Source organism: Podarcis melisellensis (genome assembly GCF_964234715.1).
Source record: "Podarcis melisellensis genome assembly, chromosome: 3".
Lineage (NCBI taxonomy): Eukaryota > Metazoa > Chordata > Lepidosauria > Squamata > Lacertidae > Podarcis > Podarcis melisellensis.
This window is the reverse complement of record NC_138530.1, coordinates 87,120,582-87,146,528: the sequence shown is the minus strand read 5'-3', so window position 1 is coordinate 87,146,528 and position 25,947 is coordinate 87,120,582. Positions and strand designations below refer to the sequence as shown.

The following is a 25,947-nucleotide window of genomic DNA, read 5'->3' as shown; positions in this document are numbered from 1 at the left end:
GAGACCTACCTTACCAGCTGTGTCTTTCTGGCAGAAGCTGGATGGGTGGAATGCCTTTGGATGTGGAATGTGGGCTTTCCCACTTGACCTTTCCTACCCGTCCAACCTCTCCTCTGCCTCCTAAAGCAGCACTACACTGGTAAACAGAGAATTTGATCCTGCACAGCGTAGGTTCCTGCTTCTTTGTGAGGGACTTCCTTGAAGGGAAGATACTCGTAAACGAGCAGTACCCTGAAGAACTGAACCCTCTTGCTCCCAGCTGGGGTATAAGAATAAGGGGTGCCTCCTCCTTCCTCACTGTATATCTAAATTTGGGTTTTAAATAGGGCTTTAAAAAAACCTCTAGTTAAACAATAGCTGGGCATTTTGAACCTAGTCTTTATCTGAAAAGGCTCCCCGATTGGCTTGGATACAAGTAATTCAAACAGGACAGTTCCTTCCTGCAGGGTTATAATCAAAAACAGGTGTGTGGAACCTCTTGCCTTCAGGCCTAACTAGCCGATAATGAGTTCCCAATTTGGCCTGCTAGCCTGTTTTCCACAAGCCATGCCCACCTGCCCACACCTGCCATAATATGGGATGCCAAGTGTGACACAACTGCCAATACACCATGAGGAACCTCAAAGTGGACTTCTGCTTGGCAAGGGAGGCATGCTATAACTGCTAAGTTGCATGACCAAACCCTGTGCAGAGACTCTCTGCAGAAAGCAGGTGTGGAGTCAGTTGCCTAACAACTGATAGGCAGCAACTTCAGGTCTGAATTGGCTTGGGTTTTCTTTTTTAGTGATTGCTATGCCAGAAAGGGAAAAAGAAACGGCCAGCTAATGCAATAGCTGTTTCAAGTGACAGGTGATTGGGTCTCTGCCCCTTTACCCAAGTAGCCTGATGAAGTTGGGGGGCACTCAGGATCCAGTCCACCAGCTGGATCCAGTTCCCCACTCTCTGACCTAAAAAGACATGTCACAATGTACTGGAATCTGTTCATGCTACCCTGTTCCCAATACATCATGGAAGAGATACACTAATCTTCTCCCCTCTTTCTATATGGAGGCCACTAGAAATTTCCAGAACGTGCCTTATGCTCAGGCATTCCTGCAGACCGGTGTTTTGCAGACTTGGGTCTCCTCCAAGTTTGCCTTTGGACTACAATTCCCATCATCCTTGACCACTTGTCTTGCTAGCTAAGGGTGATGGGAGTTGTCGTCCAAAAACAGCTGGAGACCTAAGTCTAGGAAACACTGCTCCAGACTCTGCCAGTAACATTTACAACTAAATGTCTGGAAAAGCTTAAGAACCTTAGCTTTTCTTCAAGCCCGCACTGAGGAAGTGGTTCTGTTGCCTCCATGAAAACAAGCCATTTCATAGTTGTATGCACAGTCGCACACCTTTTATGCTCTAATGTAATAAAATTCATTGACATTCCTAGGAGGCGGAGTCAATTTCTGTAATTGGCATTGAAATAATCCTTGAACTCACTATTGGACTCATGATGAGATTTATTTCATATCAGATAAACCAATCTTGTAGAGGGAATAATAAATCTTATGCATTTAAAGCCGGCCACACACTCAAATGGGAAAGGGGGGGACTTTTCATCAGCAAACCAAACAACTTGTGATAGATGGGCAATTAAATAAATAAGGACGATTCGAGTTAGCTTATTAAATCTTACAAAGCTTTTGCATTCAGCCTTACTCCAAAATGTGCAGTCAAGTAGTCTGTGATGACCTTTCCCTGCCAGCAGGATCATTTCATGTCAGTACCGACAGAATGAGAGGAATGAAAGATTCGCTCTTGGAATGCTTTTGAATCCTTTCATTCTGACACTGAAAAGCTTGGCACAAAAAGACCTACAACTGCTTATCAAAGAGCTGTAAACAAATACAGAAGCTTTTAGGACTGTGGGTTGGTGTGCTCATCTGCAACACCACAAAGATGAAGCCAAAAGCATTGCTTTTAAAACCTTGAGATGGACAGAGGAATCCAGTTGCATCCCCCTTCTTAGAGAAGAAACTGAATGAAAGGAAACTGAAAGAGCAAGGATACCAAAACACCTCATTTGTATTGATTAGTAGAAAGCATTCAGAGATGGTACAATAAATGGCCTTTTTGTTTGTCCTTAGGAGCAAAAAGAAAAAGAAAAAAAGATTATGGTATTAAATCATTAGGAGAACACTTTAACACATTTGCGGGATGCGGGTGGCGCTGTGGGTTAAACCACAGAGCCTAGGACTTTGCCGATCAGAAGGTCGGTGGTTCGAATCCCTGCCACGGGGTGAGCTCCCATTGTTCGGTCCCTGCTCCTGCCAACCTAGCAGTTTGAAAGCGCATCAAAGTGCAAGTAGATATATAGGTACCGCTCTGGCGGAAAGGTAAACGGTGTTTCTGTGCGCTGCTCTGGTTCGCCAGAAGCAGCTTAGTCATGCTGGCCACATGACCCAGAAGCTGTACACCGGCTCCCTCGGCCAATAAAGCGAGATGAGCGCCACAACCCCCGAGTCGACCACGACTGGACCTAATGCTCGGGGGTCCCTTTACCTTTTTTAAACACATTTGCACTGCTTTCTCCCTTACAGCACTGTGAGAGTTATATCCCATAGCATAAACTTTGGGACATACACAAGGATCACAACCAGACGAGCATTTCCCACCTGACTGGCATCTTCATTTCAGGCAGCAAAATATATCAACACATCTGACAAGTTGTGTAATCACTGAACGTAACAACCACAAACCCACTCCAGAGTTAAGTATGCATAAACTCAGAAAAATTGCACTTAAATCTGTTTTGTTATTGTGCTCAGTGGCACCAAGTAATAGAATACATTTAAGTAACACCATTTGTGTGATAATAGTATATTTAAGGAAAGAAAACAGTGAAACTGATGGCAACAATGATGAATGCTCAGGAGGTTATTAGTTGTATAAAGTAGTGTTGTTTTACATTATCATGAGGGTGGGGCATGAATTGCTTAATATTGAGTTAGGACAATGTTTCATTAAGACATACATACACACCTATTCCAGCTCTAATTCAAGCACTCCAAGACTGATCCCACATTTTGAGGATCTGGACATTGGGTTTTGTTGCACACACTAAAATCCTACCAAACATTGCTAAGCTAAAAAGTGGGTTTCTTACTTCTCCTGCCAAAGAAACAATGATCAGGGGTTTAGCTTTTTAAAAATAACTACGAGAGTGGGAAAGAATTCATCCATCAATTTCGGTTTCTCACTTTTCCAATCTTAAATTCAGTTTGCAAAGTTTTTTATTTTTAAAGTGCTTATTAACGTCTGCAATCTTTCTTTTTTTTAAAAAAGGTGCTTATTAACATCTGCCTCCTATCAGTACACATTTCTCATAATAAATATGCTTTTGTATGCAAGCTTGCTTAATAGATACACTTTTTCAAACCATTTCTTCCCTATCTCTATCCATTAACACATCTCTGTTTCCTTGACTGGAGAGACCAACTTCATATTCTGCTCATAACTGCGAATGCAGTTCCCCCATTAAGCTTAGATATGCATACTGAAGCCTGCATGCCACTTAGTGTCTTGACAATTGGGAGAAATGTCCAGACTTGCACACTTACCTGCAACACACTGTCTCTTGATCTTCTTCAACAAATGTGCCCTGGAAAAACATGGATCTCCCTAACCCCCATCCTCACAATGCCACTGCACCTGTTTATATCACAAGCTGTTTGCTATGCAGCAATTTTGAAATCCAGCAAATGTACAAATAAAATAAGTCACCACTGGAACATCCAAATCATTTGATGGTGGAGAAGATGCTCCTTACCGGAAGTCATTGAAGAGATCAATGCAAGTGCCATTATTCTTACAAGGTGCAGAGTCACACTCATTAGATTCAGATTCACAAAATGGTCCTTCCCAGCCAAGGAGGCAGACACACTGGTAGCCCTGAAAGGAAGTAGGGGGGAAACACATTAATTAACTCCTTGTCAATATCTCAGTGTTGATTGAATTAATATTATAACTGTTGGGGACCTTATTGCTTTTTAGTTCCATTAATCATGGGAAAATGTTGAACCCCAGTATCCACTTGGACTGATGCAAAACTGGAAAATATTATATGATTATTAAGAATATTTGACCACACAACAGCACAGGACCTATTCATGAGCTGCCACAGTGGCACAGGAATCATGACAGCAATGTTTAAGGCTGGGATTTTCTAATAGTTTTGCTGTTGAGCTTATCTGCACAGATTTTGCCCAGACCCAATCCAATCTCATTCCTTGATCTCAACAAAAAGCATGGTCCCCCCCCCCAACTGGAACCACCAAATTCCATGTATAAATCTATTTAAATGAGATCCTTCTTCCATCCCTAGTAATGTATGAAAGGCTGATACCACATGGAAAGGACAATTGTGTCTTTCTCACCCCATGGCTGAAGGTCCTATACAATTAGACCCATTCATGGTATCACATCAGAAGCGCAAAAATGCAGAACTATGAGTTGCTGTTGCAGTCTTTGCTGAAATATCCAAAACCACTTTATGAAAAATGAAAACAGAGAGATGTAGTCTGTACCAGTAACAGAAGTAACTCCAAAACTATTAGAGACGACCTGTCTTCTCCTGTATAAAAATGGAGCTGAGCTATTTCCCTTTTGCTCTAATTCTAACACTTTCAGCAAGAAGAAAAGTTGGGGCAGAATATGACTGCCCACTAGAAAATGTAGCCAAATAATTCTGTTTTAAATTGTTTGCCAATTTGAGTTTTGGTTAAAAGCATCTGAATTACTGCTCTCAAAATAGGCAGTGGGCTAGAATTGAACTTTCTCAAAACTCCACTTCTTGGAATAAAAGATCTTTTATGTAGCAATAATCTATCATGCTTTGTATCTGTCATGTTGAACAGCCCTTTTAAATGGAAAAGAACAAAATGTGCAAGTCCTGATTATAGAGGAAAGAACTCCAACTCTGTATGAGATTGTTAAATGGTATGGACCAGTTAATCAAGCAGAGGCAATTGCTGTAAAACTCTGAAATAAAGATAGAACATTCAGACTCACAGACGTATCTAAAGAGATTGATTTTAGAGATCTTGTGCTCATCCTTTATTAAGAACTGTGAAGGTCTTTGTAAAGAGGTAGTATATGTTTTTAACAGCTTTCTGCTCTCTGTCGTATAGGGGAAATAAAGCAATGCTTTTTGTTAGTATTGATTCATAAACAAGGAGGTCAATAGGACAAGCTAGATGTACTTATATAGACTTTCACAAGAGATTTTTTACTAAATCACAATTTCTCCATATAAAAATCCGCATGTTATAGGGAAGGGTTATGGCCCTGAAATCTAGATTTCCAAGATTACGATTGTATGTGCATGTTTATTTTTGTATGGAGGGGACATGAATTCCAATGAAGGGGAACAGGCCTGTCTCATTCAGTGTGAACTAGTGCCTAGGGTAACTGAGGCTAGATTTTGCTTGTATCTATGCTAACATTAGGAGCTAAATACCATCTATGGCATATAATATGTAATGATGTTTTCACACAAGCAAGTCCTCATTCAATATTGGCACAGGGGAGTAATAAACTGGCATGTGCGTCTGAATCTTATTCATCCTTAGTCCTTATGGAATAGAAATGTCAAATCCCTCAAGAAATCACAAATGTGTCAAGGTTTACAAACTCATCTTCTCACATTTCACAAGGCCATACCTATCACAACAGAAACTTGCAAAACACTGAACCGAGTGCATCCTCACCACAGCCTTTGACTCCTAACAGGACCACCGCTCTCCTCCCAAAACCCTTAAGCACTTATATGTCCTGGCAGACATACTATACACACAGACATGCCTGTCACAGGAATTCCAACAACTTTTCATTACTTATGTAAAGAGATGCACCACTGCATGTTCCATTCTAGAAGCCTGACTTTCTTTTGCAGGAGCAGCAAAATGGGGGGGGGGGGGAGTCCAGAGAATGTCTGCCTCTGCTCCAAAGAACAGAGCAAGACATGTCTGTCCGCATTGTGCTGAAAGACACAGAGGGAGAAACCTGGGTTTTTGCAGTGAAGCAAAGACTCAAAGACAACCTCCCAGGATGTGACACTTTGGACCAGTATTTTTGGAATACAGGTACCGTCATCCCTGGCCACTGGTCTTGCTAGCTGGGATGATGGGAGTTGTACCTGTAAAAGCATCCAGTACTTATAAGTGCTGAAGACACACAGAAGAATCACACTGACTCCGGTTCTCACTGTTACCTAGCATGCAAACAGTTGAGAGAAAGTGCCTCTGAAGTCGTGCATCCAGGCCAAATAGAATAATTGAATGTGCTTTCTGTTTTGAAACTGTGAGCAAATAAACAAAGGAAGATAATAATGCCCTACTACTCACTGCAAACTTCAATACACTTATAACAATATGTGGTCCAACAAATCAGCATTTTTAAATATTCTTAAAGGAGCAAGATAATTGCTGTGAGCAGCAGGTGGGGGGGAAATAAAGCCAAGTTATTTTGCCAAGTATATAGCCTTTACTGAGCAAGATGCCCAGTGCAGTAATTTTGCAATTATAAGAACAGCAGTTCTTTACTTCATATTGAAGAAAAAGTGTTAATCTGCAGTAGAAAAGGTCAAACTGAGAGCAATTTGAAGAGGTGTGGGCACACAGACACACACACTGTGTGTGTGTGTGTGTGTGTGTGTGTGTGTGTGTGAGAGAGAGAGAGAGAGAGAGAGAGAGAGAGAGAGAGAGAGAGAGAGAGAGATGATAGCATAGGGACACCTGTGTATCTTCATCTAATTAAGTGCTTGAGCATTTAGGAAAGCTTTATTTTCCAAGCACTTGCATCCCTCTTACTCTTACCACATTGCAGATATAAGATTCATCATTTCTGAAGTCTCAGACTATGTTATGCTACTGGAGAATAGCTGTGGAACATCTGGCAAACAAATAGAGCAATGTACAAAGCATCCATCACAGGCAACAAGTGGTCTGCATCACAATTATGCAAAATCTTCAGATTAATGCTGTGCAAGTGTGGCTGGAGCATGGCTTTAGCACTAAACTACTAAGGGCTTCAGTTCTACATGATATAGCTAGCATTATATAAACTAGGAGGACTTGTGCAGAACCCAGGTGGTGATCCTTAAAATAAATTGAACACCGTTCTGTGATCCAAAGTGCTGTGAAGACATAAGGCATGTTCAGGTTCCCTATTACTACTGCTGGTCTTTTCTGAGCAAGTATGGGAAGGACCTGCAGAATAATAACCAATGAAGCACAGGGAGCTGCAAGCAAGAAGAAAAAGGATCAGGCTGTGCCTCAATGCAGGCTCTGAAGTGTTCTTTAGGCAGGTACATGACAATGCTTTCGAACTAGGACTATGCACCGGATTCAGCCAAGGCCCAACTATTAGGACAACTGAGGCGTATTTGGTGGGACTCGGACATTGGACCAATGCCACAGATTGCTCCTGGATGGGTTTGATGGCTCAGAGCGATCAGAGGGTAGGGCATCTGAGGTGGGCACTTGGAGAGGTGGGCACTTGGCAGGAAAACCCGAGAAAAGGCAAACAGTTATCCTGACCACCAGCTGTGTCTTCCTGGAAGTAGGTAGCACCCCGCTGCCTGACTATGCTGCCTGCCTGAGGCTCATCTTTGAAACAGCACCATGCAGCATCAATGGCTCCATATGAGAAGACATTAGCAAAGGAGCACCCCACAGAATTGACCCCACCTGCTCTCAGTTGGGAGTGGGAGAGAAAGAGATGCAATGTCTTCTTCCCCTCCCAGCTGTATGTTTAAGTAGGTGGTTTTTTAAAAACCTATTTAAACATTAGCTCTGCCTCCAACTAATTCAGGATCAGATCCCAGGTAGGGTAGATGGTCCCCACATTGGCCCAGGGCAGGTTGACCTTATTAGGGACCAGTAGATTGGGACTGTGAGACAGATGTAGGGCTGCGCACAACCTTATTTCACACATCTAGAATCCCTTGGATCCAGGCAGATGATAGCTATACCTCTCTCTCTCTCTGTGTGTGTGTATGTAAGAGTGTTATATATATCATATTAAATACTTAGCATCATACTCAGTTTGCAACATTGGCCAATTTGTGGTGTGTCATAATTCCAATGGGTGTGCCTAAGATGCACATTGCTTTCAGCAATATTCAAAGCCTCAAACTTGATAAAGTGATTGAAAAGGTCACGTTCAAACCCCATTATTTCCATCACTTAAGACAGCTGACACTGAAATCAATACATTCTGAAATGAGTTAAAATACCAGGAGGCCTCATCATTTCCATTTCAAAGTCGTAACAAGAAGCTTCGTTCAGAAACGTGATATACAGAATAATACATATTAGTAGTGAATTATGCAACTATTATTCTTATTTTAACCACTGCATACCTAACAAAAACAGTTTGGAATGACAACTGAAGTGATTGACATTAGAGAACCTTAAAAAAGTTTCTTGTAGGAGGCATCCCCAGATATCTTGAAAATTTGAAAGGCTTGGCTTGGGACTGGTGGTTTCTGCCAAGGAAGAGTGAAAGCTTACAGCTTAGTCTATATTGCATTGCACTTGTGGCAGTGAAGCCTCAGGCATCTACTGACCATAGATGCTGTAAGGCACAGAGACCTGAGTCTTGGCTCTTTTGCACAGGTTCCCATATCTCCTGCCCTTTCTCTTCTTTTTTAAACTAAAGAAAAACCCACATATTTTGCTTTCCTGGTGGCTTTCCCTCTGAAAATTGGCACCCAAATTTGCACCTCTAAACATAAAGTAGCATATGCAAATTTATATACTAATTTGTGCCACAGGCCTGCACCCCAAGTCTTTTAAAGACCTAGTAACGCCTCTGCTACTGACTGAGCTTAAGTGACAGCACAGAATGTTCATAGCCATTCCAAATGTCAGGCAACAAAGGTGTCATCAGCAAGTCAGTCAAATATATTTGCCAGAAACTACTGGCCATCACAAAAAAAGAAGGTGTCATCAGATCTGCAGTGTAGGCCACTTCAGTTGGGGAAGTGATAGATGTCAGTTTAGCTAGGATTAAAACCTTACACAGGTCCTAACAGCATCATTTTTGTGGGGTTGTCTGAGGACTGGGAAGGAGTTATGGATGTCAGGGACAGACAGCTTGTTAACGCTGGAAGTCTAAACCCATGAAGAGTTGCAAAGGAAGGGAATTCTGATAGTTGTGGCTGGCTGGCTTCTGCTCACACCAAACATATGCAACCAATTTAGTTTGTTTTTAAATGCTGTGTATCTATGACTCATGTAAATGTATTGCCTTTGCTTTTATAACCCCCAAGGATGACCTTTAAATACGTCCTTGCTGAAATGCATAGGGCTATTCTGAAAATAGTTTGTATTTTTTCAGCAACTTGTGCTCTTCTTTTAACACTGTGGCATGGTGTTTGGGCAAACCTAAGGGGGTAAAGGCAGCCAAGAAACAGTGGAATGCCCAAAATTTCACACAATGGTTTGAACAAACCAACAACTTATTTAGCTGTAGGCTTCTACTGTACAGATGAATATTGTTCACCTTCACTGTCAGAATATGAAGCTTCAGTCAATACACTTTCCTCTTATTTCCATGGCATGCATTATTTAAGATGACTGCTCCATGACCACAAGCTCTTTTGTTTCATTTTTGGTTCATATAAAGGCTAATTGATCATATCTAAGGATGCCATAAAAACTCAAGGAACTGAACATTGCAGCACAGATTGGGCCAACATTCTTATCTCCAGTTTATCTCATCAATTCTACACTGTCCGAAGGATGAAATGCTTTGCAAAGCGGTACTGGAACATCAGCCAGCACACCAAAATCGTACACACTTATTTATTGCATCAGTCTCATGGGCACTCAAAAGTTATAGGGATAAAATGTATGCACTTAAACAGAAATGGGGGTGTAGGTGGAACAATGTGTAGTCATTTTATTCGGCTGACATTACACATTTAGACCACTGAACTTCCAAATACATTGAATTTCACATGTAATCAGTTTGCTGCTGAATGCTGTAGAACTGCATATTGATGAATGTTGCATGCTGAAAGTCTTATGTGAGTGGGGCAGGATAATTCACACAGGACTGAGTAGTAGAATTGGATAATTCACATGACTGGGTAGTTGTAATATTCTCTCCTACCTTTCCAAGATATTATGCAATGAAAAATGCACCCTGCCATATAGCCTTGATGCAATGATCTAAAACCAATTCCTAGCTGACGGATATCCCTGCATTTGGAACACTTGCTGTAACATGATGAGGCAGAAATGATGAAATAAATGCTAGTCTCTGCTGAACAAGCAGGCTAACGCTCTACATTGCCACATCTTATGTGGCCTCTGACACCTCCTGCAGAAGCCCCATTTGGCATCACCTGAAGAGTGTCTTTCTTCCTATTTGTTTCCTCCTTCAAATGTGTTCTAAACTTTATGTAGGGTGCATAACAATTAGAAAGGGTGAAAACAGACTTAAAAAAAACCCTCCCCCCCATCATAAGGCCTCAATGTGTGTTTATATTGAGACACACGAAGAGTGCCACACAGCACGTACCATTTGCACATCACCAGCCTGAACGACGATGAGCCTGCAATAAACCCAGATGCCAACTTTGCTGCCACATACACCCGGACAACACCATTACTGGCCCCAACAACATCACACATACCATCTCGGGACTATTTAATTGCTCATCGTCTAACATTGTGTATGCCATCAAATGCCAACAGTGTCCTTCAGCTCTCTATATTGGACAAACAGGCCAGACCTTACGCCAAAGAATAAACAGACATAAATCTGACATCAGGAATCACAAGACAGAGAAACCAGTAGGAGAACACTTCAATCTCCCAGGACATTCTATACAAGATCTCAAAGTAGCTGTTTTACTACAAAGGAATTTCAGAAATAGACTGGAAAGAGAAGCTGCTGAATTGCAACCTATCACCAAACTTAAAACCATGGAGAGACCTGGTCTGAACAAAGACATTGGATTCTTATCTCATTATACATGACAAAGCCATTTTTCACCTTCTCACCCCTTGCTTTTTCCTGTAAGACCTATTGCAGTCGTTAAGAGTCGTCAACAGGCTCATCACAGCTATCTGCCAATCACCCATTCCCACCACCCTTCTGAGTAATACCCCTCCCCACCTTCTCACTATATAGAAGGGTCTGGTAACTTCTGTTTCAGTGTATCTGAAGAAGTGTGCATGCACACGAAAGCTCATACCAAGAACTAACTTTGTTGGTCTTTAAGGTGCTACTGGAAGGAATTTTTTTTGTTCATTCGCAGAAGGAAACAGAAGGAAAGGGAAGAGTTTGTGGAAGTAATAGGTTTCAAATATGGATGCAAGTATGACAAAGGGGTGACACGGAATATATTTCAGCTTAGACAAATCTACACTTCCTTAGATAAGAATTTGCAGCACAATTTACACCCAAGAAGGGAGTTCAAGGCAAGAAGGACAATCAAGAAGATTGAGGAGAATCAGCAGCACAAGAAGGAAGCACTGGAATATAATAAATAAGAGATCAATTGTCTTGGGCAGGATTAAGACTCAAATGTAGAGGCTGGTGTTGTTTGTGAGCACTATAATTGAAACCTATGTCTCCCTACATTTTATTTATTTCTTTAATTTCTATACCGCTTTATATTTTTAATAAAAATCTCAAAGCAGTTTACAGCATATTAAATCAATAAAACAATAAAACTATAGCCATGTGATGTTCCTCCGGCCTCATGAAGAGCCTCCGGGCTATCATTTTAAGAGTCTACTAGAAATGTTCTGTTTTTCCTTATTTTGGAGTAACACTTTGGGCTATGGTGACCTTGACATTACGTATTGCCAAGGGTGCTTCAACACTATGTGTTTTGTAGAGAACAGAAAAAACAACTACACTGGTGGTTGTGTGTATGTCAAAATGTATGGTAATTCTATGTTTCTACAATCATCTGTCAATCATCCATTTACAGAGAGGGCGAAATTATTCAGCTTGATATGGGCTTTAGTGCACCGACTATTTGCGGTGAACTGTTAATTATAAGCTCTGGATTGGACAAGGAGCCAGCAAATTATTTACAGTGAAGTGAAGGGCCTTTGTCCTGAACCCACATGCAATCACATCCAGATCCTTTCAGGCATTACAATCTGCTAAAAATAGATAGCTGTAGCTATCAAGATTGCCCATAGATAGAAAACAGTTCTGGTCCACCCATGTGATCCCTTAATGTATCAGGTACAATGCAGAAGTGCACTCATCTTCACAAGATGACACTCATACATGTTGAAGTTGAAGGGATGAACAGAGCTTTCTAAATTATTTCAATTATCATTGAGAAAGAGTCACACGATTCCTGGAATTTATCAAGGATATTATATGGGTGGAAGAACACACATGTTATGGACTGAATGGACATTATTTCTGGGTTACAAAACTGGATATTATTTATCTCTGAGCTTCAGAATTCTTCAGTTCCTGGGTGGATGGGTGGGTGGTAATATTTGTCCAAATGAAAGCAATCACTAGACAAAATGTCTCTAAATGTTCAGGGACGGCTCACCTAAATCTTTTCATGGGAGACAATGTTAAGCTGCAGTTTAAACCTCCAATAAGTTCTTTTCTACTAGCAGCCAGGCTCATAATAATGAGATACTGGAATAATTTAGAGGGTGCCTCTCTGACAAATTGGCACAGCAAAGTATGGCAAAAAGCACTTGTGGAAAAATTAAATAATAAAATGAAATTGGCACAAGGACTGAAACACAAAGATTCTTTTGTAATTGAATGGCTAATAACGAAAATGGAGGCCTCCTCTCACATTACAGAACATTTTGGTTAACTTAAATTGATTATTGCATTGTCCAAATAGTAGTTTGGGATAAGAACTGATGTTATTTGGCCATTATGTATTTATGTATTGTCTAAATAACAGCTTCTAGGTAAGGCTGTGATATTTCATTATTTATCTGTATAAATATTGTTGTATATTGAAAGAATTTAATAAAAGAAGATGAAAGAAACAATTATATTCCCTTTTTAAATGATATTTTCCTTGTTTGGGGAGGAGAGAATCCATGTTTAAATGTATTTCATATGGAAGAAGAGCTATATGGCTTTAAAAAAAACCCAGAAAAGAATTCACATAAAACATTCAATCCACACAAGACTTTAGGGAGAGATTTACAGATTTCATTTCTGCAGAGGTAGAATATGCTAAGTTTCATTGCGTTTAGATAGGATTAATAAAATAGTAATTAAAGCGGGGGAAATAGCTTAAAGTAAGGACATTCAGAAGGCATAATAGGTTTACAGTAATAAACATTTTAAGCTTGTGACAAATATAAGCATTAAAAACACCACAGGAAACAATTAAGAACAATAATAAAAAATAACTGTTGAGGAAATGAGACCATTTAAAGCTTGCTCTTTAGGAAAGCAATTTCTCTTAAAGGGACCATTCTTAGGATCAATAGGTAGGCTGGGGGCCTATTCTGAGAAAATAAATGTTTAAAATGGAGTTTGACGTATACTAATTAAATGAATACAGTTTGAAGCATATTTCCAGATCATAAATGTTACAGCTGAGGCATTGTTTTAAGGAAGTTTTTTGAGTTTCAGTATTTATTTATTTACTTTTGTCCCTTTGCACATTCAGTGACGGGCAAAGCAACCATGTCAAGAAGGCTGGCTTCAAGGTGGCAGGTCCTGCATAGCAAAAGAAACCAAAATAAAAACAATAACCTCAAGCTATTTGTTCAAATAAACCAAATAACCAATCCAGATTCTGAGGGACCTTTAGAATATCGAGGCTTTGATCAGTGTATCTGATATGACATTTACCTCGATTGCTCAGTGAATAGTGAAAGGTCATAAGCTACACAAATAAGCAGCTGAACACAAATGCAGAAGAATTCATTTCTCCGTACAAGGACACCCAAAGCTTTCAATTTGCTCCCACATCTATGACCCTGGCACTGATTTAAAAGGAAAGCAGTGTTCCAGAAAAGCTCTTTTGTTTGACGGCACATTCCATTTGTCCCTTTCCTTTAGTACTCTTACGTCTGGAATAGAAACCATTAGATCTATAACATGAAGACATATCTATATCCCCTACAGGTAACCTTTGCATACAACAATCTACAGGACATGCTAATATCAAGTCCTCAAACATCAGACACAAATCAACATGGTTGGAGATGTAAGAGAATGTGCTGTATCTTAATAACAAGCATTTCCTACAGAATGTGTTTCAATAAGATTCGTGTTTCAAATAATTGTGAGAAACTTCTAAACTTGTTTGCAGCTATCTAAAACCAAATCTTAAGTTTCCATTCATTTATCACTCTAAATCTAGAAAGATTTAGAAGTATACCATGACAGTTCAGAATATACAGAACAAGGAGTGCCAGAACTCTGAGAACAATGATGATAAACCTTCAAACCCCTGAAACATGGCTCCCTGGATGGGTGGCTAAAATTAGGTATTAATCAGTAACAGCCAGTAGGGCTGAACAGGATGGGGTAGCATTGCTTATCCAGCTTTCCAATGCAGAGTTGACTACTGGTAACTACTAGGGACAGGTGAACAGGGAGGTAGGCATTGTGCGGAAGCAACGTTGTAGCTAACTGATATTCCCACTCTGCTTCTGCGCTGCACTAACCTCAACTCTCCCACTCTCAGTTGTTTGCAGTGACTTCCATATTTGGCAGCCAGGTAGCCCAAGCCTACTCCACAGCACCAGCTGATACTGGCATTAACCTGTTACTCTGGCACTCCAAAATACATCCCAAAATTGTGAAATGAAGGGATTTGGTGCATCAGCAGTGTACCTATTTTTTTGGGGGGGGGGGCGGACGGATGGACAGAAGGCTTCATTTCTCTATGTCAGAAGCTAGGTAATCCTATGGACTGAACCATGTAAGTACAGTCTGGAGTCCATTCCATAAGGGGTTAAAGTAGAGTGAATAGGGACAGAGGGAAGAGGAATTACTCTGGCCTAATCTAACACTCCTGAATTTCCTTGCATATTGAATCACAATCCCCAGTCAGCTTGGTGCACACTTTTCCAGATTCCGCAATGCAGCTCCAGTGCACAAAAAGTGCTCTGAAATGTGTCTTCTATGTAAAAGATGCACACAAACTGTGTGCTTTATGGATCAATGCATCAAAAAGTGTATATTTGATGTTATGTTACAGAACGTGTACGATTTAATAACGGTTTTGTGTATTCTATTAGGAAACAGAATTGGCCAGTGATGAGCACCACCAGCAAGACTTAGACAGGATGATATCCTGTCTACGGTCCATTCCCTAAGACTGAACTCTTAAACTTCAGCAAAAACTTTCATGTTTGGAGGAAACACTAATTTTAGCTGACAGGACAATTAGAGCAGAAGATGTTTTCTATCAACCTATACATGGCTAGAAGAATGTGATACACAAACATATAAATGGCATGGCATCCAGTATGAAAGAAAATGCATCCAATCATATACTGGAATGCATTATGTTTCTTAACTAGAAATAGGACCATAAATAGATGTCCAAACCCATCTAATCTTCTCTGCTATAATATATTAAATGAAAATGTGAAGTCCCCTAGCCAGACACATATTCAATTTTATTGTAATTGATTTCATTTTTTTTAAAAAAAGAAAAGAAAATAGATTGTATTTTTTTTCTTCCAGGACTACAGGAGTTAATGTGGTTTACTATTTTATACAAAATGGTTGCTTTGATTTCCCACTCTTTCTCAAATGAAGGCAATTTAATGACTTTTCTGGTAATTGGAAATGTTTAAATTTGAACTGTATTTTTTGGTCTCAATGATACCCACAAAAAATAACTGCTGCTATCTTGGGTCTTTTCTCAAATTTGCAATGTCTCTCTTTAACCTTCTAGCTACTTGGCCCTTATTTTGCAATTAAGTTTGAAGAAAGAAATCTCAGACTGCTAAATGGAAAAATCCGGCTGCTTCACCACATTTAACTTGGCTTCAGGCATGTACACAAACCTCTTTGATTTATTTCTGTTATACCTACCGTTTCTGAAATACGGTTTGCGCTTCCTTTGTCAGATGGGCTGTGCTTTTCTTTTTTTAAAAAAACCAACTACGTTGCACTGATGTTCCATGCATCTTCTAAACTACCATAATCACACCAATAAATGTCAGAAACATCAGCAGGAAATTGACAAGACGGGTCATCTACCAATAAACTACTCCTAAATGGTCCAAGCGTTAAACTTGTCATTTTCTCTGGGCACGAATATTATGTGCATCGTTACTTTTTCACTTCCTCTTCCCACTGCCTTTTTAGGCAGTTACATGGGATAGCTTTGTTCACAAATTAGAAAGCCAGAATTTTATAGATCTCTCCCTCTTTCCCATCTCCTTCTTTCCCACCCAGCTCAAGGTCGTAACTTTCTCCTTTCTATGGAGGCAGGTTATCGCTGTGCTAAACAACGAGGTATACTAATCCCCAAAGCTGTCATCTTCATTGGAAAGGTTTCAGAGCAAATGCCACAAACTGCTTTTGAGTCTCCCCTCTTTCCAAAGCAACATTCTATATGGCACAGACAACCAAGGCAGTGTACTAGGGTAACCAGCTTGGTGTGTTGGCTAGGGGTGATCCAGTTTCAAAGTTGATTTGGTACTTTCTAAAGCACTGGCAGAGAAAGGAGGGTGCGGTAGGTGCAGTCATCCCTGGGGGGGGGGTGTGACATTGCCGCCCTGCCCTCCTGGGACTCTTGCCGTGGGCGGCACCCCCTGGGACCCTCGCCCCATGGGTGGTGACCCTGCAGGCAGCTAGCCCCGCCCCCACGGGCAGCTAGCTCCACCCCTGGGTGCACAGTATTTATGCCACTCTGGGTGCTGGAGCAGCTAGCTCTGCCTCTTTTCTAAAGGAGACTGCCTCAGTCGGACGAGCTTCATAGATTGCCTAATTTAACTCATGTGTTGAGTCTGCTTCATTTCCCTGCTTCCCCATTCACTATTGGGAAATAATAATAATAAAAAGGCTATTACTGTTTATGTTTGACAGAAGTGGGTGAAATTTGTAAGCATACTAGGCCCTCCAGAGCAGATAAAGCCTGCCAAATTAAATATGTCAGGGACCTGTTTTACTGGACACTTCTAAAATGTTATCTTTTTAAAATGTTGCTTAATTGCATGAAATCTCCCAGCGTTGTCAACTTCTGAGGGATGATGATTGTTGAAGTTCTTCATACTTGCTGCAGACGTTTTTCTGCAAAAGGCAGACTCTGAAGTTTTGGACTGAGTAAAATAGGAATACTTCACTCCCCCGCCCTTGGTTTTTTGTGGGTCATCGGAATGAAAACTACATACCAAGAGAGGTGAGCCTGCCTAAGAAACCTGCCAAATTTCAGATGCGTAGGTGCAAGGGCTTACAAACTTGATCTGCTCAAATGCTCACGAAGTTTACTGAGTAACTTAGGGCCAATCCAAACTGATCTAAACCGACCTTTCCTGTGAAGTAGGAGAACTGCTTACACTTACTTCCCTGTGCTCTTTGGCTCATGTAACTGGTTTCACAATTCCTTGGTTCCTGGCTACTGTATATAATTCAAGCATAACTACTAGGTATCTGCATTACACATAAAACATCAATTCCCCTCCCTGCCTAACAAAGATATTCCCTGAGGAAGGAAATCAACCTTCGCTGCAAAGTGAGATGTTTGTCAAGCAAGAGAGTGTTCCTGGGTAACAAATTCATTCAGTAGCAAAACATATGTCCTTGCTTAAATACAAGCTAAATTAGTCCATACTGCGCTAACTGAAACACCTGCAGGATTGGCATGAAAGGAGCTCTGACAAACTAATGCCTCTTCAGAGCTGAAAATAACTTCTCCAAAGAACTGCCAGATGTCTTACACTTACAAGGAATTCTTCACTTTGAAGAAACTCACCTCTGCAGAGGTTAATACATGCCATTTATTTCAAGACTTTGCAGGTAATCTACATACGCATGCATATAGAGCCCATTGCTTCCCCATCCCAGATGTTGTACTGTATATTGATATCTGGTGGTTAGTGTATGGAAGTAAATAGGGAAGGTAAAGGGTCACTACAGCAGTGACAAGCCTCCTCCCCACTGCAGCAGTGGGAAGCTGGGCACTTAGGAGTTGCAAGACGGTCCTGTATATCTGAAGGAACGTCTCCACCCCCATCGTTCAGCCCGGACACTGAGGTCCAGCGCCAAGGGCCTTCTGTCAGCTCCCTCATTGTGAGAAGTGAAGTTACAGGGAACCAGACAGAGGGCCTTCTTGGTAGAGGCACCCACCCTGTGGAACGCCTTCCCTTCAGATGTGAAGGAAATAAGCAGCTATCTTATCTTTAAAAGACATCTGAAGGCAGCCCCATTTAGGGAAATTTTTAATATTTAATGCTGTATTGTTTTTAACACTCGATTGGAAGCTGCCCAGAGTGGCTGGGGAAACTCAGTGAGATGGGCGGGGTATAAATAAATTATTATTATTATTATTATTATTATTATTATTATTATTATTATTATTATTATATTTCCCCTTCTTATTTAATATCACTAGGACTATAACTAACAGCTTGTTCCCCCTTCTGCTTGCCCCATGCCTAGAAATCAAGGGGTCGAGTGGTTTTGCCTTTGCCCTACCACTTTCCCCTGAAAAGTCTGCTCTTTAGTGCTAAATTGGAACATATGGCAATCCGCAGAAAACCTGGTTGCCGTTTGCTCCTATTCAGTGGCAAAAATAAACAAAACAAAGCAAAGCAAACTGCTTGGACATACAGCTTTAAAGCCCAGAGCTGTGCCCAGAAATGCAGCACAAAAGGAAGTCTGGGTGAGTCCTAAATGAACAAGGGGGAAATGGCAAGTACATTCTGTGTCCTAAAAGGTAAATTGAGCTATTTCTTAATGGATCCGTCTCAAATTTGGTTGCTTATAATGCTCGACGTGTAGCTACTGTATGCCAAATTTCGGGAGGTTGGACAAATCATCTCCATTCTGTTAAGTTTTGCAGCATTCATGCTTTACAATGGTACAGTGAAGTTTGACCTATCCACTTCAGCTATACAGGCGCTATTGTGACTGCATAATATTTCCTTTGATCAATGGAATGCTGCTGAGCAGTGTATTGGTAGACAGAGGGTGTCTGCTTATGCATGCCGAGGCTCAAAAGAAGCAATTTTTTCCTATATAGCACAAAATGCTTTCAAGTACTGTACTCACTCTTTACCTCATAATATACATAATGTGTGTACAGTCTCTTAAAAAGCTAATACACAGGAAGAAACTCTTCAGCATATTGTACGCGGAGAAGTCATGAGATAATGGAGCGCACTGAAGCATCTTGCTGTTTTGATATTTTATTAAACACACAGAGAGACCATTTGTTTGCAGATAAGAACAGGGAATGGCGAAGCCAGGATTGCTCATGATTTCCATCATCTATTGGGTTTATTAATAAATAAAGCCCAGTAGATGACAATGATATTTCAGGCAAATGAACCAGACCCAAATTCAATAATCTGTTAATTGTTCTTTCCCACTCCACACACACACGGTGGGGGGGGGGGAGAGGAGAGAGAGAGAGAAGCAAGAATATGAACAGAGGTTTTAAGAATAATGGAAGTTATTTGTAAATAATTTCATCTTATGGTGGCTTTGCACTGGTGCATGGGTAGGCAAACTAAGACCCGGGGGCCGGATCCAGTCCAATCGCCTTCTAAATCCAGCCTGCAGATGGTCTGGGAATCAACATGAGTTGAATGTGTCCTTTTTAAAAAAGTGTATCTCTGGGTTATTTATGTTGGAATTCTGCCTGGGTCAGAGGAATGTGCCTCAACGTAGGCACCGGCAGATATTCCTTGGCAACCTCCCCGCTGCTACTCCCGGCAGATAAGCAGGCGAGGTCTCGGCGATTCTTCCCAGATGTGTGAGAAGAACACACCGTTTCTTCTCTCTCCCCTTTGGTATCCCCAGGGAGGGGAAAGAAGCAGACAGAAATCTATTTACATTCTTTATTTCTGTCTCTTACATCAGTACAGAGAAACATGTCTGCACTCAACAGCAGTAAGAATAAACTCCACCCATGTACTTCCAGTACGGGTCATATGACACACACACTGAGCTAACATCCGGTGCTCAGTACAGAATGGACTGCCCCTTTGTTCCCATGGCAACAGTCACAAACATCCTGTCTGGCTTTGCAGCCACCTGCAGCTGACTGAGCTGCTAGAGCCTTTGCTTGCTGCTGCATTGCTGCTTTATGGTAACAATTTATGGGGCCTGTCTGGTGTTTTTACATGAGTAGAATGTGTGCTTTTATTTAAAATGCATCTTTGGGTTATTTGTGGGGCATAGGAATTCATTCATCTTCCCCAAAAAATATAGTTTGCCCCACCACAAGGTCTGAGGAACAGTGGACCAGTCCTTGCTGGAAAAGTTTGCTGACCCCTGCACTAGTGGAAAGTGCTTCTCTCACATAAGACAAGGCTCCTGACAGTAGTGATGTCAAAATTCAGTGCCCCCTGCCTTTCGCCTTCCATTATACATCATAGTTGTGGCAACCCCTGCGGCGCCACACCCGGTGCGACTCCCCTAAATCTGCCTCTGCTCCTGTCCTTTGTGGATTTCCCCTACTTACTGCAGCCCTCTCTGCCATATGCCATGCTGTACCAGAGGAACATCAAATCCTCAGGAATGGATATTCTGGGAGCATTGGTGGGGGAGGTGCAGTGGGGAGAGAGGATTAGTGACTAGTTGTAAATCACTTAGATAACAATCTTAATTGAGGTGAGGTGGGGGGAAGACCAGATTTCCCCCCACTGTGCTCAGAGCCCTGATCACTCCTGCCTGCCAATGGAGAATGTGTGTTGCTTTGTTTTACCTATGTTGTTGTGCCAGCTCCAGGCTGCCACAGTACTCTTCAGGAACCCGACTTACGGTACTTAGGATTCAGCAGATCCATCCCTAACCCTGCTTTGCCTCCCAAGTGCCCCATTTTGTGACCTTATGTTAGCTGTCACCAGTGGTAGCATGCACTCTGAGTCTCATTTGATGGGTGCAGGGGAGGTCCCCACTAGCCACGCCACTAGCAGAGGGACAATTCCTTCAAATACTAATCTTTACCAGTAGTGCAGATCAGAGGTTAAGATTGCTCTGCCCATGCCCTTAATGTTTGCAAAATGGCTTAAATGGCTCTAAGGCTTAATAGTTCGGAAAGAATTAAGATTAACATTTTTTCCCCCAGCATATAACAGGTCTTGCCATGAAACTGGTTTGAGTGCTAACTCAGATGGTCATCTTTGTGGCTTCATGTATATAAATATACTGAGTACAGAGTCCCAAGTTTTGACATTAGGAAAGTTCTATTGTCCACCTGAGGATGTGATTGCTTTAAAAAACAAAAACCAGCTGCTGCAGTATTACCCTCCTTGTAGTGAACTGTGTGTGTAAGCTAGTACACAGTTGGTTGCACTTTAGATCCTTTGTGGATGTATTAAGTGGAGTGATACTTCGTTGACGTTGTGATTTATTTATTTTTGCCAGAGCAATGCTAATGTCAAAGGTGGCCTAAAGTTCAGTTCTAAGCAAAAATAAAAATTTCCAGCATCGCATTCCTTTATCAAAACTACACAGAAAAACAACCCCATTCTTCATACTGAATAAAACAAGAAAAGAAACACAATAGAGCTATAAACCTAAACTGCTGTCCAGGTAAATTTGCCCTATTGTCCGTATAGTTTTAAAGCTATGGTTTTCCCAGTAGTGATGTATGGAAGTGAGAGCTGGACCATAAAGAAGGCTGATCGCCAAAGAATTGATGCTTTTGAATTATGGTGCTGAAGGAGACTCTTGAGAGTCCCATGGACTGCAAGAATATCAAACCTATCCATTCTGAAGGAAATCAGCCCTGAGTGCTCACTGGAAGGACAGATCCTGAAGCTGAGGCTCCAATACTTGGGCCACCTCATGAGAAGAGAAGACCCCCTGGAAAAGACCCTGATGCTGGGAAAGATTGAGGGCACAAGGAGAAGGGGACGACAGAGGACGAGATGGTTGGACAGTGTTCTCGAAGCTACCAACAGGAGTTTGACCAAACTGCGGGAGGCAGTGGAAGACAGGAGTGCCTGGCGTGCTCTGGTCCATGGGGTCATGGAGAGTCGGAAACGACTAAATGACTAAACAACAACAACAACAACAACATTATTGTAGCCAACTCCAGAATAGAGCTAATAGTCAGCAGATATGGCTGTCTGATAACACTAGAGCACAGTTCCATGCATGCCCACTTGGAAACAAGTTCCACTGTTCAGTGGAGGTTACTCCTTAGCAAGTGTGAAGCATTCCAGCCTACAATAATTTACTGAAATAGATCAATACTGGTTTATACACCTAGCCCTTCTTGTGCGCTTGCAGGTGGAGTCATGAAAAAGCCAAGATGTTGTTCAGTAAGCTAGTAGCACCTCCAGGTGCGAGATGAATTGATGCATGAATGGCGGAGGTTTTTCGGGTTTGCAGATCTTGTGGAAATTCTGACCACTGCATGCATGTTCTCCCACAGGAGGGTTCCAGTTCAACAACTGGCTGATTCTGACTGGGTTGCAAGCCCACCAGTGGACTTGCTTGCTCCCACAGGAAAGTCTCTTGGGACAATCAGGTCACCAGTTATATAATCTAGTCTCTCTCTCCTGTGTTGCTTTCTTTGTCATTTGGACGAAGGGTGTGAAAGAAGTCTCTGAAATGTTACCTTCACTTGATACTCCTGTGAACGATGCCAAGGAAATTGATGTTGCTTTATCAGTGATGCAAAGCAATTCTGGTTTGCTTGCTGTGCACAGGATGGTTCTGATGCTGCCTCAGAGGACATGCCTCTGTCTGTGGATCCACAGTTAGTCCCTGAGCCTATTAGCAGAGGTCTGTCAATATTTATTTTCTACGCCCAAATCTCTACTCCCAGCAATAGTCCAGGTGCATGCTCACCTGTGCAAACAGCCTTAGTGGAACCCTGCAGCAGGGAGCAATTTGGGCAAAGAAAAATGACCTAGACAGGCAAACTTTGTTAATATGCTCAAGGAATAGCAATTGTTTACTATGACACAACAAGCAGAGGATCGGTCTGCAAACAACACCTTAAAGAAGAGAAAGCAACTGGCAGGGGGGTGGGAGTGCTAAGCCAAGAACAGGGAGTTAAGATAAGAAAAGGGTTAGTGTGCACTACCCACCTAAAACATGTTGAGGTGGCAGGGAACCATCTCTGGTTACAGCTCTGGTTACAGAATGGAACCAGTCTAAGAAGCGCAGATACAGTGGTACCTCGGGTTACATACGCTTCAGGTTACATACGCTTCAGGTTACACACTCTGCTAGCCCAGAAATAGTGCTTCAGGTTAAGAACTTTGCTTCAGGATAAAAACAAAAATCGTGCTCTGGCGGCACAGCGGCAGCGGGAAGCCCCATTAGCTAAAGTGGTGCTTCAGGTTAAGAACAGTTTCAGGTTAAGTACAGACCTCCGGAACGAATTAAGTACTTAACCCGAGGTACCACTGTACTAGATAGATCATGTTAGATATCTATTCTCGCTCTGGATCTTTATGATTGAACTTGGATCATAAGTACTATCTCAACAGGTGCCTATTTGGTCAATGTAACAGGCACTCAGGAAAGATACAACTGGCTGTAGTAGATATGGCAGGTGGTAACAGATGATGTAATCATTACAAGTTAATTCAGTAAAAACACCAAGACCTCACAGTGCAAACTGTGTGTCCTATTTGACAGTACCACATTCTCCAAAAATCAAGGGAAATTTGGTAGGTTGGTAGGTAAGAAAATAATTTTAAAAACCATCAAGCTCTTAAGATTTTCATTTTCTAAAATGTAAACAGGGCCATGGCCTATAGACCAATTAGATTTAGAATTGTTATTTTGTTTTAGTTATCCTGGCCAAAGCCTGCAGGATGGATAAGCATGATTCCTACTCCAGTGTGGAATATGCTGGCTGTAATTCCCTCCCTCATTAATCAGTCTCGATGTTCAGATTTTGTGGTGGTATACCAGTGGTCTAGAATTTTCTCCATATGTTCAGCTGGGTTGGTGCCTACTGAAAAATCACTGGCCCATTTAACAGAATCAGAGAAAAAGATGCCAAGTGACTGGGAGATGCTTAACAAAACATTGGCTGCTTGACAACACCACATTGTCTGCTTGCTGCTTCCTGAGGAAGAAATTGAGAATAAATGAAACTCTCTACAAATTAGTTCTTCAGGGGGACTGGGGTGCCTCTGCCAGGTAAGAAAAAGAAAGCGCACATAAATTGATTCCTGCTCACAATCTATCCCTTGTGATTCCTCTCTGCAGTCTTTCCTTGCATGGAGAGATAACACATCTGGAATTCAAACATATTTTGACAAAGAGAGAGAGAGAGAGAGATATGATGGGGTGGGGAAGCAAGATTTGGGAGTATTGCCATGTGGCTTCATGAGTGTCAAACTTGAGTTTAATGTTGCCCCCCTCCCCCAACCTATAAAGAAATCTGGTTATGATGTATTGTCAATGTGTTAATCCTCATTGGTGCAGTAGGAATGTGGCTTTGAGACTCCTGCAGAGCAGGTTGTGAAGCCAGAACCAGGCTGTGAAAGCCTTTTACTTACATGCATACTGTTGTTTCACCAGAATAAAAGCTTTGGACTAGAAAATGATGAGGAGAAGGCAAATGGCTTTTTATTCTGGACTGAAAGCTGGCAACAGATATTTGTCCTTGCTGATAAGTCAGTGGAAAATCACATCGGCCATAGAATGTTCTGAACAATGTCCTTCCAATGGGGGATGGGGAAATCTGGCAATTTTGGATTCTCAACCCCACTACCCTACCAGTTCTCCATCTTTCTGCATCAGTTTGTGAACTTTCCCCTCATGAATATCTATCAACACTTCATTGCATCCCCCCCCCCCGGTAATGTAGACACTTTATAATGCAGTCTTGACCAATATAATGCATTTTTCTTTGTTATTTTATTCATATATACATTTTTGTGCACTCTCTCCTAGTATATGCAGTTTTCCATATGTTATTAAAACACGACAATATCTAGTTGAGTTAGCAAAAATAAAAATCTAAACTATCTTTCTGAAATCTCTGTAATTTAGGCCACAGCCACCATATATGAAAGAATTACTTCTCTCACACTTGTTTTTATTGTGCTCTCAATCAAACTAATTTGTATTCAACCTAGAACAATGCATACTAGTGCTTCAACTGAGGATAAAAATACATAAATAAAAAACAAACTAACCTCATATTTGCCCAGCACACCCATTGCCTGTGTGAGGAGTGGGAGTGGGGGTAACAGAGAAGCTGTCATTGTATGCTGCTAATTGAGCTAAGAAAGGAGAAGAACAGCTAGGAAGCTGAGTGTCGAGGAAACAACTTTCAGCTCATTGATATGCCTCACCCATGTAAGGATAAAATAACCACAGGCAGGACAGAAGTGGTGGTTCCAAATTCAGAGAGAGAGAGAGAGAGAGAGAGAGAGAGAGAGAGAGAGAGAGAGAGAGAGAGACACGCTTGAGGAAAGTGAAAGTAAGAAGAGGGAAGGACCACAGAGGCACCCGCTGTATGGGCTTTGAAGCACTGAGAACTAGGAGGTTAAGAAGCAAGTGCAAGAGGGTGAGGGGCCACTGGCAGAAATGACCAGTAAGGCTGGAAGTTAGAGATGCAGGCCTACTGGCTGAGCTCTATTAAGAAAGTAGGAGTTTGGGTGATGGTACAGAAAGAGGAGACTTAGAAGCTGGGCAAGGAAAGGAGCAGAAGGGAGAGAACATTATGCAACAAAGCTTTAGTTGGCTTGGACTTCCTCAGGGAGAGGAAACAAAGAAAGGCAGGAGTTTGAAGGCTCTCTAGTGTTCATTACACCCATGGCAGGCCAACAA

General features: G+C 41.5%; 1 protein-coding gene across 5 annotated transcripts in view; it reads right to left on the bottom strand.

Moving 5' to 3' along the window:
* The window catches only part of EYS (eyes shut homolog), a 567,790-nt gene that overhangs the window by 405,943 nt on the left and 135,900 nt on the right, over positions 1-25,947 (bottom strand). For all 5 annotated transcript variants that reach the window (XM_081905892.1, XM_081905891.1, XM_081905893.1 and 2 more), the window contains one exon: positions 3,806-3,927. In XM_081905892.1, the coding sequence (XP_081762018.1) occupies positions 3,806-3,927 (122 nt within the window). The remainder of the gene's footprint in view (positions 1-3,805; positions 3,928-25,947) is intronic.